Source organism: Periophthalmus magnuspinnatus, chromosome 6, assembly GCF_009829125.3.
Source record: "Periophthalmus magnuspinnatus isolate fPerMag1 chromosome 6, fPerMag1.2.pri, whole genome shotgun sequence".
NCBI classification, from domain to species: Eukaryota; Metazoa; Chordata; class Actinopteri; order Gobiiformes; family Gobiidae; genus Periophthalmus; species Periophthalmus magnuspinnatus.
Genome location: NC_047131.1, coordinates 22,756,603 through 22,773,898, shown reverse-complemented (window position 1 = coordinate 22,773,898; position 17,296 = coordinate 22,756,603). Strand labels below are relative to the sequence as shown.

Sequence of the window (17,296 nt, the reverse complement as noted above, 5' to 3'; positions counted from 1 at the left end):
TACACATTTTTTAAATGGTGCCAATAATATTGTTTACTCACTTGTATTTCTTTCTATTAATGGGCTATCCAAAATATGAAAGACTGCTAAACTGCATAAATCAGCACAATAAAACTTGTGTGAACCTTGCACGTGTCATCCAGTCTTTACATTTGGAGTGATGTAATAGGCTAAAATCTGGATACATAAAGCAAACAAAAAAAATAGTCACATGTTATTATAACCTCATATAGGCTATAACTGTTCAACTAATGCACCTTTTTTACAACCTGGGATGACTGATTGGTAAGTTTCAATATGTGTCTGGACCCTGAATAGTTCAAAGAGCTCCCTAGTCCATGTGTGTGCTGTATGAGTGATTGACAGAGCAGAGCAGCCAGGACTGAGAGGGGACACTTAAAAACAGTGGAAATGGGAATCAGACATGTACACATAATTGTTGTATCACTCTGATCGCAAACATTTGAAAACATGTTTGCAGGGGGTGGGGGTATGGAAAATCCCACATAGGCTCAGGATATGTGTCTTTGATGCCATAAATAAATATATAAATACAGGCTTTAAGAAACTGATACCTCAAACTTTGTCCTCCCCTTGATGAAATGCATACAGTTATAACTTTGAATTTTCCTTATTACATTATGAGGAGCTCTGTGTCTCGCTTGCATGCCTATGTAATGTGAAGTTAAGACATGATTGTTCAAATTATTATTATTATAAATTATTTAAATTATTATTCTAAATGAATGCTTTAACACTGCAATTATTGTTTGGAATTTGTGAACATGTCTTCTTCATCTTGTTTACAGAGTCTAAAACACAGGAAACGCTTCTCAGTTGAATTTGGTCAGTTTATTTATTGAAACAAACATTCCTCATTTGCAGAGTGCTGTTTCAGAACCAGAATATCTAACATTGCTGCCATCATTGATTTAACACTGGTGTCGCTTTGCACGGAACAGAATGATCAGCCCATATTATGCAAGATTATATGATAATTTTCATAAACAAACATTATTATTTGACTAAACTCGGTACAAATGATTTACTGAAGTGATGACTAACTAAAACCAATTAAACATTGGGAGTACGTGGAGGCTGGTATGTAGCATAAATAGGTGCTCAACAAAATTAGTTAAGCTTTGTTGAAACTGAAAAAAGTAAACGGTAAAGGTTCAAAAACCTGTAGAAAATACACCTCTCTGGGAAAGATGAGTAGAATCATTATGGATACAGTGGGAGAACATTTTACTCAAACACTGAATAGACCAAACAAAGCCTTTCAGAGAAGGTTTATTGATGTAAGTTGATGTTTTTCAAACTAAAGTACATCAAAATACTTAATTTTGTTGTAAATAAACCACAAGCAGTATCTTCAGAAATGTTATCTCAAATTTGATCATTCAGGAATCTTCATCTGCAAAATACTGTACTATTTCATGAGCGCATAGTGGCATGTTGGCAAACTTTGATCGTTCAGTGAATCACTGTCTGAGAAAGAGAAACAGGACAGTTTATCCACAAAAAGGCCCAAGTCCTAATGTAAGCATGGCCCAGCTGTGTGCACTTGTAAAGTTGTTATAATCCTCCTCTGACCTATAAACAGGAAAATACATAACATAAAGCATCAAGTCCACATCTACAAATAATATGTCTGTCCATGTTGTCCTTGTAAGGCAATACTGTCTGCGCACCAGGAACTGGGACATTTGAAGTTAAGGCTTGCACAATCAAGCATTTAGGGGTGGACATGACTGAAACACTGTACAGACAACACAATAGCTAAAAAAAAAAATCAGCATTTTCTAAACATAGCCTAACACATAGCCTTTTTTTAAATGTATGAGATCAGGAAAGTGGTGTCTTGCTGCAGCTATGCCACAGTATTGTTGCAGAACAACAAACTTTTGGGACAGCTTGCATCTCTGCACTATGGATGTCGCATGTGTGTATAATTTAAAATGAACCAGGTTATACCTAATCGAAATATTGCAGCAACTTTTTTGTCAAGTTTGGCCTTTTGTAAAAACGGATAGAAAGTTTCACATGCATGGCTGCATATTCTTATTTGATTGTCCTTTTTCCCTTTTCTTCCCTGTGGGCCTAGATAAAGTTCTGACAGCAGTCAAAAGAACCAGTTTGTATCATTTTCCCTTTTCTACACTTTGTTTTGATTTGAGGGAGGCCACGCCAGCTCAGAGAGGACCACGGCGTGTTTGCTTGTTTTGAATGTGTGCATATGGGTGTGTGCGCTGCGAGAGAGCGTAAGCGCTGGACGTGAGATTTCAAACAGCACATCAGTGCGTTTATGTATTGGGTGCCCGGAAATGTTTCCAAATAAACACAGCTTGATTCTCGCTGGGTGGGCGACTTATCAAGAGCTAATTCTGTAAACAGCAGCGCTCATTGGCCACGGAGCGGAATGAAAGTGTAATGGATGTGGGTGGGCTGAGAACACAGCTGTTTATGATGGACCATTTATTTCCCGGCGTTAAGTCAACAACACAAGCTTACAACAATTATTAAGATCCTTCGCGCACTCAGAGCGAGGAGAGCCATGGCGCTATTCCGCGGGCCCTCTGCGCTAGCGCTTCCAGGGTCCCCGCTGCTGTGCTTGTATGGCACGGGAGACGCTCTCAGCCTCGTGGCCGCGCACCGAGAGCCCCCTCAGAAGCCCCCATTCAGCTACATTGCTCTGATTGCCATGGCCATCAAGAGCGCGCCTCAACAGCGCGCCACGCTCAGCAGCATCTACCAGTTCATCATGGAGCGTTTCCCTTTCTACCACGACAACAAACAGGGCTGGCAAAACTCCATCCGCCATAACCTCAGCCTGAATGACTGCTTCATCAAAGTCCCGCGGGAGAAAGGTCGGCCTGGCAAAGGGAGCTACTGGACCCTGGACGCGTCCTGTACAGACATGTTTGAGCACGGCAACTACCGTCGACGTAAAAGGAAAGCCAGGAACGGTGCGCACAAACCTGCGCATAGACTCAAATGCCCCACCGCTCAGGGGCAAAGGGCCCCCGACGAGCCGCGCACAGACAGGTCACAGGCAACGCATCGGGACGTCCCATGTACGGATAAGTCCAAGTGCTTCAGCATTGAGAGCATCCTCAAGAAAGATGCACCTGTGCGAAACCGCGTGTCGGGGGAAGCAGACGCGTGCACGCTCCGGTCAACGGTATTCCTCGGGTCCCGACAGTCCATGTGCCAAGTGGGATTCCCTCTCTGCTCTTACCTGCCGCTGACCTTTCAGGAATCCGCACAGCGACGCTGACTCTGATCCGTGTGTGCTCAACGGGAAACAGTGTAATGATTGATTGATGTTTAAGATTGTTGAAGCAAAACAATATAGGCCAGTTTAAATGTGAGTCTGGCAATTAGTCTCGCTGTTCTTATAGAATTTCAAAAATAAAAATTATGTTTTTTAATTAAATATATAGTGCAATGATATAATGTTAAGCGGTTAGAATGTGTATGTAAAAATGGCCCATAGACAACTATCCACTCAAATATATTCTTATACTAAATGAACATTTTGTTAGATATAAAATGCAATTGTGCAGTGACAGAAAATAGCATAATTACAGACTGCATGTCTAACAAGACCAGTGTGGGCAAACATTTTATTTCAAAGCCAACTTCAACTATGTGTGAAGGTCTTTAGAGACCCCTTGTGGTCTAATCACAAACTGTTATTGCAGTTTACCATGTATTTTTCAGGCGTTAGTTTTTATAATTTGAGTAGTGAATGTAATAAAATAGGTTTTATGATTAAAATTCATAAGACTGACTTGCTTTAACCATCAATCATTTTAACAACAAACGTTTATTCAATTTCACTGTACATTTTAACAAAATAACAAACATCAGTCTAAAGCTATTCATCTGACCTTAAAACTCAGCATAATGTCAACAATGATTTTTTTTAAATGTAAGTAAATTGTAGAATTACATAACTGCATTTTCAAAGGGAATCTTAATAACATCATCACATAGCAACGCAACAACGTAATTTTGGTACACAGAACAGTGGTGGTTATCACAAATAAAATCCAATTTTAAACATTTTACCACATGTGTTGATTACTCTAGCTGAAAAGAAAATATTTTTGTATTTGAATAACATGTATATAATTGTTAATAATGTTATCCATAACACATAGGTAATCATAATACTTTACATCCTTCTGTACATCCTTGTTATAAACATACATATATGTATAAAATAATGATATTTTTAACAAACAATCTAAAAAAATTAGACAGCCAATTTCCAAGATAATGTAATGTGACTGTTTTCATCCCTGGGTGCGGCTACCCCTGTGCTGTTGTGCTCTGTGTGTCTGGGCCTCAGCAGATACCTCACTGCCCACTGCTGGAGATCCTGCTGCACAGTGAAACAGCTGAAGTGCTGCAGTTCCTGATCTTTGACCTGGTAGGTGTACGAAAATGGTTTGCCATCTGTGTGGACACGGGGGTGCACATTAGTGGGCTGCTCAACAGAGGGACTCTGCAGCTGAAAGGTGTTCTGCACAGATGTGGCCCCTATCTGGGAGTCAAACAGCCATGACGGAGGGCTGCTGTTGATCTCCTCCTCATCCAAAATCTCAGTCACATCTATGGGAGGAGCACTTCTCTTCCTCAAAGACCTTTTACATTTTCTGCTAGACTGTCCATCTGATGTTTCTTCTGTTGTGGAGAAGTCGGGGTCAGCAACTTGAGACATGTTGGACAGTGCATTTGCAGACTTTTTTGAGGAGATGGATAGGGGGAGCGCTGAGGCAGATCTCTGGTAAGGTGGAAACAAACTGGGCTCTGCTGTAAGCTAGAATCAAAGGGACAAAGGAGCAAGACTGTACATTTAAACAATAAAATACAACGATTTTATAATTATTATTGGACAATAAAAGAATAGCCAAATCATTCAAGACCACAAATAGTCTTTCTGCACAAAATGTATGACATATACATAAAAAGTGAGGATTTAATCTTGCAGTGCAATGGATGATATTTTCTGGGGCAATGTGACAGACAGTAGTGATAACACGAGACTTTTAATCAGTAGAGCTGCAAGAAACAATTATTTTATAGTTTTGATATTATTATTGATAGCTGATTATTACTTCTATTATGCTATTTTTAAATGCATTTTAGATAAAGGTAAATAAATATATTATTGCTGAAAAATCACACATTGTTCATTCTTTTTTGCCATTTTGATTTAGCAATGCTGCTGCCTTAGTTATAAAACATTTTATTTTGCAATGTGTAGTGAGTCTGTATAGTTCACATAACAATTAATGATTACTAAAATATGCAACAATTATTTGTTTACTATTTTAGGTGTATTAGTCATGATTATTCTGATTAATAATTGTTGCAACATTATTCTTGTATTGCTAGAATCTTGAATAAAAAAGTAGATACCTGATACCCGTTTTGTTGACTTCCACAGTCATAAGTTACAACAAACCATAACTTATGTGTTCAGTATCTCTCATATTTCTGCAAGAAGTAGAAGAGTGACTACAAGTTGGATAGATTTACTTACTTTCTGGGACCCTTTTGAGTGGGTTGAAATCTGTCTGCTGGGGTCCAAATGGGGGAGGTTACTGGTGGACTCATTGAAGATGGAGCTGTAAGGAACTGGTGTGAATTCAGGGGTGGACTTGGTCGAAGAAGTGTTGCTGGGAGGAGGACATATGTCCCAAGGGTTGGACATGGGACTCATGTTAGCAGTATTCAGTACTACAGGTGCAAACGCAATGGAATTAGACACATCATCAGTTGTACTCTGCTGTCCAGTTTTAGGTAAAGTTGATTGTAAATTTGTGGACTTTGACTGTGAGGTCTTCACATTCTCTGAGACAGTTTTTGGTTCTAGATGTTGCTGTCCCACATTGTCTGGGATAATGAGCTGTTTTACTGAGACAGTAAAGCTCTTGATCCCCTTGTATCTGACAGTATCAATGTCCCAGCTAGTGGCAGTGCATGTATCAGGCAAGGGAGTGGAATTTATTGACGAAGTGGAGGGTTGTGGTTTCTCAGAGCTGAATATTTCTCTGACGTGTTCCAGCTCAGCCTGCAGACAATCCTGCTGCCATTCCCCAAGTAGTTCTGTAAGGTTCAACATGCTCTCGCCCTTTTCGGAATCCTCTTGCCCCAACATAGCACGCCATGTCTGACAAATCATACTCCGGACGGAGGGTAGACTAGTGCAGCAGGGAGTGTTGTCCCTGACCCCCACTGCCGTTGTAACCAGCTTTCCCACTAACAGATAAAAACGGCTCCGGGTCTGCTCCTCGGACCTATGAAATTGCAGCTTATAATCCTGGATGCCCACTGTGGTGTTGAGCAAACTGCTGAAACACTCCCGGTCTTCATGGTCCTGGAGGTTTTCCCAGGCTGACGCAGTGAGAACGGCTGGAATCTGCACTTGCTCATCAGACAGAAAGAGTAACCCGGTGGGATCCTCTGAGCCCAGCGCTTGCGATTGCGACATGTAACCGACCCCAATAACATGTGCCTTGAGTGGTCCAATGCTTTTGCCTTCATCTCTGCCAAAGCTCCCGATCAAGTTCTCTATCCATGGATTTAGCCTGCACCGAGCTAGCATCTCGATTTTTGTTTTGCTTTTCAAATGGTCCGTTCCTGTTTTGTTCCGCCGGAAATTGTTTCGCTTGGCCGTAGTTCCACTAAAGAACGCAACAATGACAAAAGAGGCACGCTGTTGTTAACCTTAATGACAATTTTTATTAAGTTTTAACGTTTCAATACGTCGCCCCCGTATTTATCCATAGCTAAGCTGAATGGAAAAGCTGTCTTTTCCTTCAAAGTTATTTTATTTTGAAAGTTACTATTTTGGTTCCGCTATCAATAGATAACTTCCTGTTCTGTTTTCCACCAAATGTTGGAAAATAACGAATATTCCACCTAATGCGATGTTTCTGGTTTCTATTTTGCCATTATAAGCACACTGCACTCAAACGTTATTCGTATGGTTTATGTCTCCCTTTTCTATCTGACATATTTTACAATCCCGTAAACCATGAATCCATACATCACATTAACGTTACCTGTCTTCTTCACTTAACGCCCTCTTCCAACATTCTCGCCCGGAGTGATACAAGTCATGCTAGCACAGCTTCAGGTTGAACCAAAATACGCATTGTAATACGGTAAGGCTGTATTTTATGAACACCATATTTAGAGTGCTAAAAGACATTAAATTAAAACATTGCTGTTCTGTATTGAGGTTCTGCTGTAGTTTTAGCCAATTGGGAATGTGACTTGTAGTATTAGCCTACTTGTTTTTACGTGTTAGCTCACTCTGCTCGATCACAAAATATGCTGGCTAAAGTTGTAAAGACAGCAAAAATGGCTAGGTTAGAAAAATGATGTGCTCTTGTCCCGAGTCTTTTGTTCTGTTGTCCTCTTGATCAGTGAACAGCACTTTTCTTTGCAAGGTCTGCATAGACTTTGTATTGTTCAAGATTCATAGCAGGGATTATACCCAGAAATTCATAGTGTTTATACACTCTCCATGAATTGAGTGTAGCGAGGTTATTGGATGGCATAAATGTTTCATTAAACTCAAAAGTCAATATGACATTGTAATTTTTGTAATGATTTCACGTTCTTCTGACATATGCAGATTTTTAAACCAAGCCACAGTACCAGACATGCCCGACTCGGGTTCAAAAGTGTCTGATCCACAGCATTCCCAGAAACTCCTCCAGGCGCTGCGATCCTTCTGGCAAGAGCAGAGCTTCCATGATGCCCTGCTGGTGGTGGACGGAGAGGAACTTCCCGTTCAGAAGAATATTCTGGCTGCTGCAAGCCCTTATATAAGGTTTGAGCTTTCACTATGTTTCTGAACTACTAAATATCTGCATGGTTTGACGGTATTTATGGTGTAGGTGCAACATGGGTGTGTCTCTTACTGTCATTGGCTATCATGCTTGTGTTTTGCTCTACTTGCTAGGACCAAGTTAAACTACAATCCTCCAAAGGAAGATGGCTCTACATACAGAATTGAACTGCAGGGAGTCTCCATGGAAACCATGAAACAGATCCTGGACTACATTTTCAGTGGTGAAGTAAGAGCAGAGCATGTCTTTTGTTCAGTGTCCTGAAATATGTATTGTACGCAATTACTCTCTTATGTTTGGGAGCAAGTATGCAATACCATTACAGAAAGTAGTACTGAGTAGTACTGAAATAGTCTAAGAAGACTATTTCCGTTTTTACGGACAAGAAATAAAATATGATATAGTTTAGTGTTGCACATGTTGTGAAATAAAAGCAACAGTAAATATGTTTTAGTTGTTACTGGGTTTAGAATGAGTGACCATTTGATTTGGTAATTTATAACACATTTCCTGTAGTTTTGCCCATTTTTTGTGAGCAAACCCAGATTTAATGTTATATTTACTTGTTCCCCAGATCACGCTGAGTGAGGAGATGGTCCAGGATATGGTGCAGGCTTCAGATCTGCTGCTCATGACTGACCTCAAGTTATTATGTTGCCAGTTTTTGGAGAGCTGCATCACTGCTGAGAACTGCATTGGTATCCGTCTCTTCTCTCTTCATTACTGTCTCTACCATGTCCACTATGCTGCTACTGAGTTCCTACAGACACACTTCAGAGACGTGGCTCTTACAGAGGAGTTCAGGGAGCTGCCTCATGACCGGCTCTGTGAAATCTTCTCTATGGAGAAACTGAATGTAGGCAATGAGAAATATGTGCTGGAAGCAGCTGTGCGGTGGTTTGCTCATGACCCGGAGGATCGCAGGGTGCGTCATTTAATACTCTACATGTATTTTCTGTGTTCGATTAATAGAGTTCAAAGATCCATATGTGTAATGCAGGTGCACATGAGAGAGGTGATGTCTACTGTGTGGACACAGGGCCTAGACCTGAGTTATCTCAGAGAGCAGGTATTATTGTATGACTGTACAGTACAATGTTGTGTTAAACACACAAGCATATGTGTTTGGTGCACTGTCTCTCCAGGCACTGGGTGAGCCCCTGATGAGAGAAGTGGTTCGAGACTACTGTCAGTCTGTAATAGGGGCTGGGCAGCTGCAGGGAGAGGCGTTGTTGGCATCATTTAAACCTCGAGGCTATTCTGAGTGCATTGTTATTGCTGGAGGAGAAGATCGCAAGTAAGTAACTATTGTCTGTTATTGTACATGCATCATAGAAGATGCAATGTGAAATTGACATTGTTAGATTTATTTTGAAAATACACCAAAGCCCACTTTACAACTTGCACATTGCCACATGCCATTGCTGGCATAAGCTACAAAGCAAATTCCATATTTGTTTGTTTAGAACTCGGAAGCCGACCGCTGTGACCCGCTGCATGTGCCCTCTCTACGACACGAACAGACAGGCCTGGATAGAGCTGCAGCCCATGAACTCTCCCCGACTGGGACATGGGATGGTGTCTGCTGGTCAGTACCCCAGGGTTATGGCATTAATAAAAACACATATTTCTCAAATATGGGATTATTTTTTATGTTTGTTTTCAGAAGGGTTTCTGTTTGTGATGGGGGGGACAGATGAACATAACAAAATACTGGACACTGCAGAGAAATATGATCCCGATACCAACAGCTGGAGCCCTGTACCACCAATGCTGCAGGTATTATTTAATCTGACTACCTTAGGGTTTACTTGTTTTAAGGTTAAAGATTTTTGATTGACACGCCACCTGCATGACTTCATCGAGATACAAAAGTTAAGGGCAATCATTGGACTATTTTTTTATGGAGAAGTTTTATGCCAAATTGTGGAATATTCTAGGCTAAACAAGAACATCTCCATGGAGACAAGCAGTCGGTGTTCTAGCCAGCAGGCCAAGTTAGAGCCTGGTTTGTGGAGAGACAAGCCTGCCCATTGTCACGGTGCAGGTTTTTCAAGTTAGTTTTTTTTTTTGTGCAATAGAAATGGGCCTTTGTTTCAGACTATTTTTTGGCTGAAATCTTGCAGTACAAGTACACATACATCTTTTGAAATATTGCTCATCTCCTACTAAAAGTTAAAATATTCAAGTATTTGCTGTAGAAAATACTATTCAAATCATTGTAAATACCTATTCTGAATGCTAACTTTGAAGCTCTAAAATGCAAATTTTATTTTATCCTGTCTAGTCCACCCTGTACAATCAGTATTATGTAAAAGATTAGATTAGAAAGAGAAGAGAAAAGTTTGTTTAGAATAAGTAAATTGGAAACAAGGATTTTATTAGGCTATATTTATGTATATTTACTACCACCAAAAGAAAAATCTAGAATAACCCAACTCCGAACTTCTTAGACAAGACTATATAAAAAACCCTAAATATGATTTAAAATGGCAACAGCTGACTGACTGACTGACTAATCATTTATAACAAGCCTGTACAGAGAGCAACATTTTTTTTAACAGATTCTGTGCCAGTGTACATGTGCACAAATGTCACAGAAAGACACAAAAGACAAAAGATGAATTTGTCTCATTAGAAGCCTTATGATGCAAAGTACTCAACAAAAATACAACACAAGAACTAGCTTTAACTTGGAATTAAATAAATATATTTAGTAATTCTTGCTGTGAGACACAGGCCTTTTATTTAGATTGAATAAATATATATATATATATATATATATATATACCGGTATGTATGTATGTATATATATATATATATATATATATATATATATACCGGTATATATATATATAAAATTTATTTTCCCAGTTCTTGTCATTGTTTCATCTTACCACTGGGTGACAGTAAAGCTGCTGAAATGCCATGATGCTAACACTGAGCTGATGAAATGAGAGTATGAGCTCCAGGCGGTCTTTTGTTGTTTTGTGGGTTGTTGTTTTTGGTTTTTTTTTGCAATATCACAAAACTGATACAGTCTAAACAAAATAAGCAAATGAACACATTGTAAGAAGAGAATGTTTGTTTTATCATGGTTCATAAATCAACTAGTGTGATTTTGGTGAATGCTGTTCCTTCCTGAGTAACCAGCAGTGAATTGAGTACAGTGCTTATTTCCCTTTAACACACATTTTGCACTGCATCCCTAAAGGTATGATTTGTTTATGATAAAAGTTAAAGTAAAAAAATGTTTTTCTTAAACCTGAAATGGCAAAACAATTCCTTGTGCTGATGGATTTAAAATTTCCTAATAAAAAATGTTCTATATCAAGGAAGGAATATTTAAAGAAAAAATAAATAATAATAATAATAATAATAATTTGAAATAATTCGCATATTTTTGTTTTAGGCCCGGCAGAACTTTGGTATAGTGGAGTTGGATGGGTTGATTTACATCCTGGGAGGAGAGAATGATGTGATGGAGCTGGTTTCTGTGGAAGTGTTTGACCCACACTTCAACACATGGAAAACACAGACAGATATGACCATGGTCCGCAAGGTACTGTCCTCCCCTTTTAGTATAATATTTTACTACTGTATATTAATGGTTGCCACTGTTTGCTTATTACATTTTCTGCAGGTTACAAATGAATAAAATATGGCATGACATAGTGATAAATGAAAAATTTGTTTTATGAGAGCAGTTTTTATAATGGAGGAGTTGGGGGGGAAAAGAGCTGAGGTGCACTGTTATTTATATTTAGATTATTTACATATTATATTTTTTTTGTGTGGGGGGTATATTTTATTGTTAAAATATACTATTACTATTATACTATACTTCAAAAACTTTTTTACATTCTTACTGTGAGCGGGGCCGCCTGGTGGAGTCCTCTGCTCATCTTCATGGAGAAAAGTTTAATGCCATACTGCAGAATATTCCAGGCAAAGCAATCCTATGTCCATGAATACAAGAAGATGGCGGACCCTCCACCCGAAAAAAGTTACATTGTACACCTTCAATATAGACCAAGAGTGTTTGCTTTTCTACACTCTTGTCCAAACCTGTCTGCATTGTAAAATATTGACAAGAGCTAATTGAAAGATGAATACTTGTGTATGTGGACTTTTAGATCGGATGTTATGCAGCGATGAACAAAAAGATCTATGCCATGGGAGGGGGCTCCTATGGGAAACTGTTTGACTCTGTGGAGTGCTTTGACCCAAAGACCCAGCAATGGACTGGCCTGTGTCCCCTGAAGGAGAGGAGGTACTTTCAGTTTGCTCTGGGCTTTACACTGTTGCATCAAGCCTCTGTAAGCATGGTTTATTTCACCATAGGAAGTAGTCCAGTTTCTGTTTCCTCAGTTGTCACACACATCATTTTAGTCACACTGAGTCAGGTGTTAGAGTCAGGAAGACAATCATGATGGGAATGTTGCACCAGTGTTCAAAAATACCTTTTATTCTAGGAGTATAAAGTTATAGTATACAAAATATACAATCACCAATTCATGTTTTTGGGCTGTTGGTCCTCAGCAGGGTTTTGGTTCCCTATTCCCATAAAGACATTTTTAGATTTTGAAGAAATTACAGTGACATCATAACATTTATTTTCTGTTTTGCATTATTTTAAGTGGAAATGACAATGGCTTATTTCCTAGAGTTTTGCCATTTCAACTAGTCATGGACAATAAAGTTTTGTTTTTCAACCTCATAAAAATGTTTAAGCATACATTGTATTTTATTTAAGCATGTCTTTTTGGGTAAGGACATTGAAGGCTTTTTGTGCTGGCAGATTTGGGTCTGTGGCGTGTGGCATTGGACAGGAGTTGTATGTGTTTGGAGGAGTCCGGAGCCAAGAGAACGAGAATCCAGAGCAGAGACAGATGATGACCTGCAAGTCTGAGTTTTACCATGATGAGCTGAGGAGGTGCTTCTTCACTTTTTCAAATGATCTTCTATCTATTTTAAGCAGTGCTTCCCAACTGCCAAATATTGTGATTGCTCGCAATATTTGTAATTTCAAAAAGTCCAGAGAATCCATCTTGTGCTACTTTCACTGTTGCATTTGAAATGGCATCAACCAGTGGGGTGGAGCGATTGGACCAATCACAGGACAGCAAACCAAAACAAACATGGAGGTGTCAAGGACATACAAGGACAAAAAATTGAGAACCACACTTTTACAATCCATGGCAAAAAAACATATATACTCATAACTGTGTGCAGAACAACCAGTATTATAAGCATCAGCAACCATTAAGAAGTAAGCTTAACTAAAGGGTCAGTTCAGCAGTTTTTGGCTCATTGGTGTTATGGTTCACTTAGGTATACCCTTTAGTTATTTTCATAAAAGTGGAATGTTGTGTTTTCAGATGGATGCTGTTGGATGATCAGAGTCTGTGTATTCCAACCAGCTCCTCATTTGTGTACGGGGCTGTGCCTATTGGACCAAACATCTATGTGGTTGGAGATCTTGACACTGGTGAGTTCAAGACATGATATACCAGAATCCCAGTTGAACTTTCTTAGGTTAACAAAACTAAAGTGCATATATATTTTTATAGGTACTAGTTTTGATTACATTCGTGAATTTCGTCGAAGCACTGGGACCTGGCACCGAACCAAGCCCATGTTGACCTCTGATCTGTCCAAAACCACCTGCACTGCACTGCGCTTCGCTAACTGTAAACTGTTCAGACTGCAGCTGCACCAGGGCATGTTCCGCATCCGAGTGTAGCTTTGAGGGCACATGGGCTGCTTCTTTATATACACACTGGTACAGTCTGGTTTGGAACAGGCCAAAGAACATTTTAATCTTTTTTTTGTTTATTTTAATATGTGCTAGAATCATGATATGATTACATTATTCTCATTTGATTGGTGATGGAAAGAAGCCTAAATAACAAAGTGTAAATAGTTGTAATGCAGAGGGTTTGCGCTATGAGAATTTTTTCTTTTGCACACCCTTTATGTGACTGCTAACTGTTTGGTTTCTGGGTTTTGTTTTGTTTTTTACTTGTAAGACCAGAATGAACTACTGTTGTATTACTAGCCTACTGTAATCTACAATGTATCTCACTAGACAAGGTAGACCAGTTTAAAAAAAAAAAAGTATTTATTTTCACAGTAAAGCCTAATAGTATCAGTGTTGAGCAGCAGTGCAGGCACTGTTTTAGTTCTTTTTAATGGATTTTTAAACCTTCTAGAGTTGCATCACAGTACACTAGCACGATTATTTTTTATTTCTTCTATAAGCATTTTATACTACATGAGGGGAGTTACTAATAGGGAAGTGCAGATTAAGTAATCAACACTACTATCTGTAAGGTGTCGATGTCTTCTTTTAAAATGCATTTCCTCTCCGACAACTGTTTGTTAGAGTTAGATATGCAAACTTCACAATCATGTAAAATGTAAACTAACCATCTCTCAATGTGCCTCCAGCTATTACTTATGCAACATTGAAACCTTGCTAGATGTTCAAACTAAAAAAGCAATAACAACAAACAAAGCAAAACTTTTCAATCTGAAATACCTTCCCTCTTTTATCTCTAAATATTCATATTTACATACAGTAATTCAATATAGGAATTGATACAAAGGAAAAGCAGCCTCTTAAACAATAGTAAAACAAGCTGAAAATGGTGTTATTTCTACTGCGTAGCATCTCTTCAGTCTGCCCTTTCCCATGCACTGTGTGATGGGTGGACTTTAGAGCCCATGCACTTTACCTGATAATCACTTTTATCAGGGATTGGGCTGTCTGAGTGCAGAAATAGACATCATGTCTGTCACTCTCCAGTGTCACTTCTGAGTGGCTCGATGTGTTTGGCTCCCTGTGACCTCTGACCTTGCTTTCCAGTCAGGACACTTTTGGCAGCCATTGACCCCCATTTGTTCCACCAGCATGCAGCTGCTGCTGTCTGTCGTCAGGTGCACACTCCATCATTCCCTGAAAGTTGCACTGTTTTAATGGACAGTTTCATTGAATTGTAACATTGGAGTCTTATTTGACAACACAAATAGGACTCGAATGTTGATGTAAAAAGACTAGAGTGCAACCCCAAATACCCTGAAATTAGGTATTTATAACAATGTGGGTACTAAAATCTGTGTGCACACTCAAATCATGGGGACTGTCTGCCTTACGGGAACTAAAAATCATCTCCCCATGATATAGGTCCTTCAAGACTAGATCAACAGCCTCCTCAAAAGTTTAGATATGGGTTGGTGACTATGGTTGTGATCAGTCTTCAGGAAATTAATATAGGTCAATGTAATATTCTCAAAAAGCATAGAAACCCAGCGTGTATATGTGTGTGTTTGTTTTTTCTTCAGAAAAACCCATATTCACTCATGGGCTAATGTCCATTATTTCATTTGTACACAAAATATTAAACTAAACATCTTGTATCTCAGAAAAGAATGCACTGATAAAACTAGGAATTGCTGGATCAGGAATATTCATCTTATCTTCATAGTAAAATAATTTACTTTACTGTGTATTTCAATGATAAAGGAGTTACTGTACCAGAGAATGTACTTTTTTGTCACTGCTTTATCAGGGTTTTTTTTTTCAACCACATCAAATGCTACTTGGAGTGTAATACAAAAATATACAGTTGTGTTTAAATATAGTGGTTTAGCGACAGCTTCTTATATGGGCACTGTCTTACATTTACCATCTTACTCAGTTGTCTCCCAGTGTGTGCATTGTTCAGATCAAGACTAAAGGGAATTGTCATCTGTTTGAGTTTGAAAAGTTCTTGTGTGAAGCACTGGTGAGTTGTGAAAGATGGGAGTGCAATGGTTTTCTACTTTTTGTAACTCATGCTTGAGCAACTCTTTGTAAACGTCATCCATGTGTCATCCATTCACGTCAGAGACAATAAAGCACTTATTGGGATAAACAGACTGGTTATTCTGCAATGCCACTGTTTGGGTTGTTTTTAATGGCTTATATAGAATGAAAGTAGTTTGTATAATCAGACTGTACAATAGACTAATGAATGCCTGGGTAATTGCTGCTTATGTGATGTATCATCTCTAGTTTATCGCGGAGACTGTTTACACCAGGTAATACAATTCCTGTGCCTCCAAAGAAACTGAAATCAGCCCCTGTACCACAGTTTGACAAACACTGGTTTATGTTGTCTTTTAGAGATTATATTAGAAAATGCAAAACATAAAAGCAAAAGAAATGAAAGAGACAAAATCATCATTGCATCATAATCCATCATTGATGAACAAGTTGAGTTATTCCCTTAGGTGGTTTCATTTTCCATTGTATTCAGTGATGGAAATAATACTTTGAAAATGTATTTAGTTACAGAATACTGAATACCTGCATTAAAATGTGTTTTCTAACATCTACATGGTCAAATCAAAGTACTGTATTCTGAATATTTGGAATACTTTTACTTATAGTTGCATTTAAATTACTGTGTAAATGCATTTCCTAAGACTAATTGGAGAAGTTTCTATTTTTCTCATTAATTTGGTGCAGTTTGTACCCAGAATAGTGTGATCAAGTACACCAGTGTATGCCTTAGATTTTAGGCAAGTGAAAGAGTAACTGTACTGGAATACAGTTAATCAAAATGAGTATTCTGAATACATATTTTCAGTACATGTATTCAGGTACTTCCCAGCACTGATTGTATTACACTGAAGCTTCTTGCATGTGTGACAGAGTGGGGATGACGCCTGATGTTTTCCATACTTGTCTAAACATGCAGTCGCCTGCAGGCCTGTAAAATGGGCCTAGACAGCAGCGCTGATACAGTCACAGTGACCTGCTCCCGTGACAACTGCAGGGGCTAATCTGTGTCCTATGACCAGTGTGAGCTCAGACCCACCACAAGTTGGACATACAGACAGTTCAACATATGTACTCTGCTCATGATGTGGTACTTTAGTTTTTATAAAATTGGTGAAAATGAAAAAATCAACAAATTATACATTTGACTAATTTTAGAAAATCCATCTAAGGCTGAACTGAGATTGGTAATAAGGCTTTGGAATGGACATAAATGATGTGTACCTGATGGGATATAATCTTGATCATCTTGGCTTGGATTTGATAATTGGAATATTGTTTCAAAGTTCTTGTAAATTGTTGAGACTGTATTTTAGTGCATGTTTATAGCTTTTTGACCAAAGCACAGCTCTCCTGATAATAGAGTCATGTGACTGTGGTCAGCTGTGGTCTGTAGACTGGACATGTGAGCAGACTTAAAGGAACTACATGCATCACGTCACGTTAGAACCGGTGAATAGTGCACGTTTAGGTGAGCACACCTGCTCTCTATGTCCTGCATGTTTATAGAGGCTCCAGCTGTGACCATCTCAGCAGAGGGCCTTTCTCCTGTCATCATAGTATGACCAAAAACATGTGCTGCCTAACACTT

At 38.9% G+C, this 17,296-nt stretch overlaps 3 protein-coding genes across 3 annotated transcripts; 2 read left to right on the top strand and 1 right to left on the bottom strand.

Annotated features, from left to right (window-relative positions):
- Positions 1–2,324: 2,324 nt before the first annotated feature.
- foxl1 (forkhead box L1) lies at positions 2,325–3,741 on the top strand. The gene has a single exon (XM_033967926.2). The coding sequence runs from the start codon at positions 2,558–2,560 to the stop codon at positions 3,278–3,280; it is 723 nt and encodes a 240-aa protein (XP_033823817.1). The 5' UTR covers positions 2,325–2,557; the 3' UTR covers positions 3,281–3,741.
- An 84-nt stretch (positions 3,742–3,825) lies between these two features.
- acd (ACD shelterin complex subunit and telomerase recruitment factor) lies at positions 3,826–6,667 on the bottom strand. Its single transcript, XM_033967550.2, has 2 exons — positions 5,558–6,667; positions 3,826–4,831 (listed from the first exon to the last, which is right to left on the bottom strand). The coding sequence occupies exons 1-2, from the start codon at positions 6,620–6,622 to the stop codon at positions 4,265–4,267; spliced, it is 1,632 nt and encodes a 543-aa protein (XP_033823441.1). The 5' UTR covers positions 6,623–6,667; the 3' UTR covers positions 3,826–4,264.
- Positions 6,668–6,918: 251 nt separating this feature from the next.
- Positions 6,919–15,800, top strand: gan (gigaxonin). The gene is made up of 13 exons (XM_033967924.2): positions 6,919–7,184; positions 7,661–7,858; positions 7,991–8,105; positions 8,452–8,802; positions 8,878–8,946; positions 9,023–9,174; positions 9,344–9,465; positions 9,544–9,656; positions 11,290–11,439; positions 12,014–12,150; positions 12,679–12,813; positions 13,259–13,368; positions 13,451–15,800. Exons 2-13 carry the CDS (start codon positions 7,689–7,691, stop codon positions 13,621–13,623), a joined length of 1,797 nt encoding a protein of 598 aa, XP_033823815.1. The 5' UTR covers positions 6,919–7,184; positions 7,661–7,688; the 3' UTR covers positions 13,624–15,800.
- Positions 15,801–17,296: the final 1,496 nt, after the last annotated feature.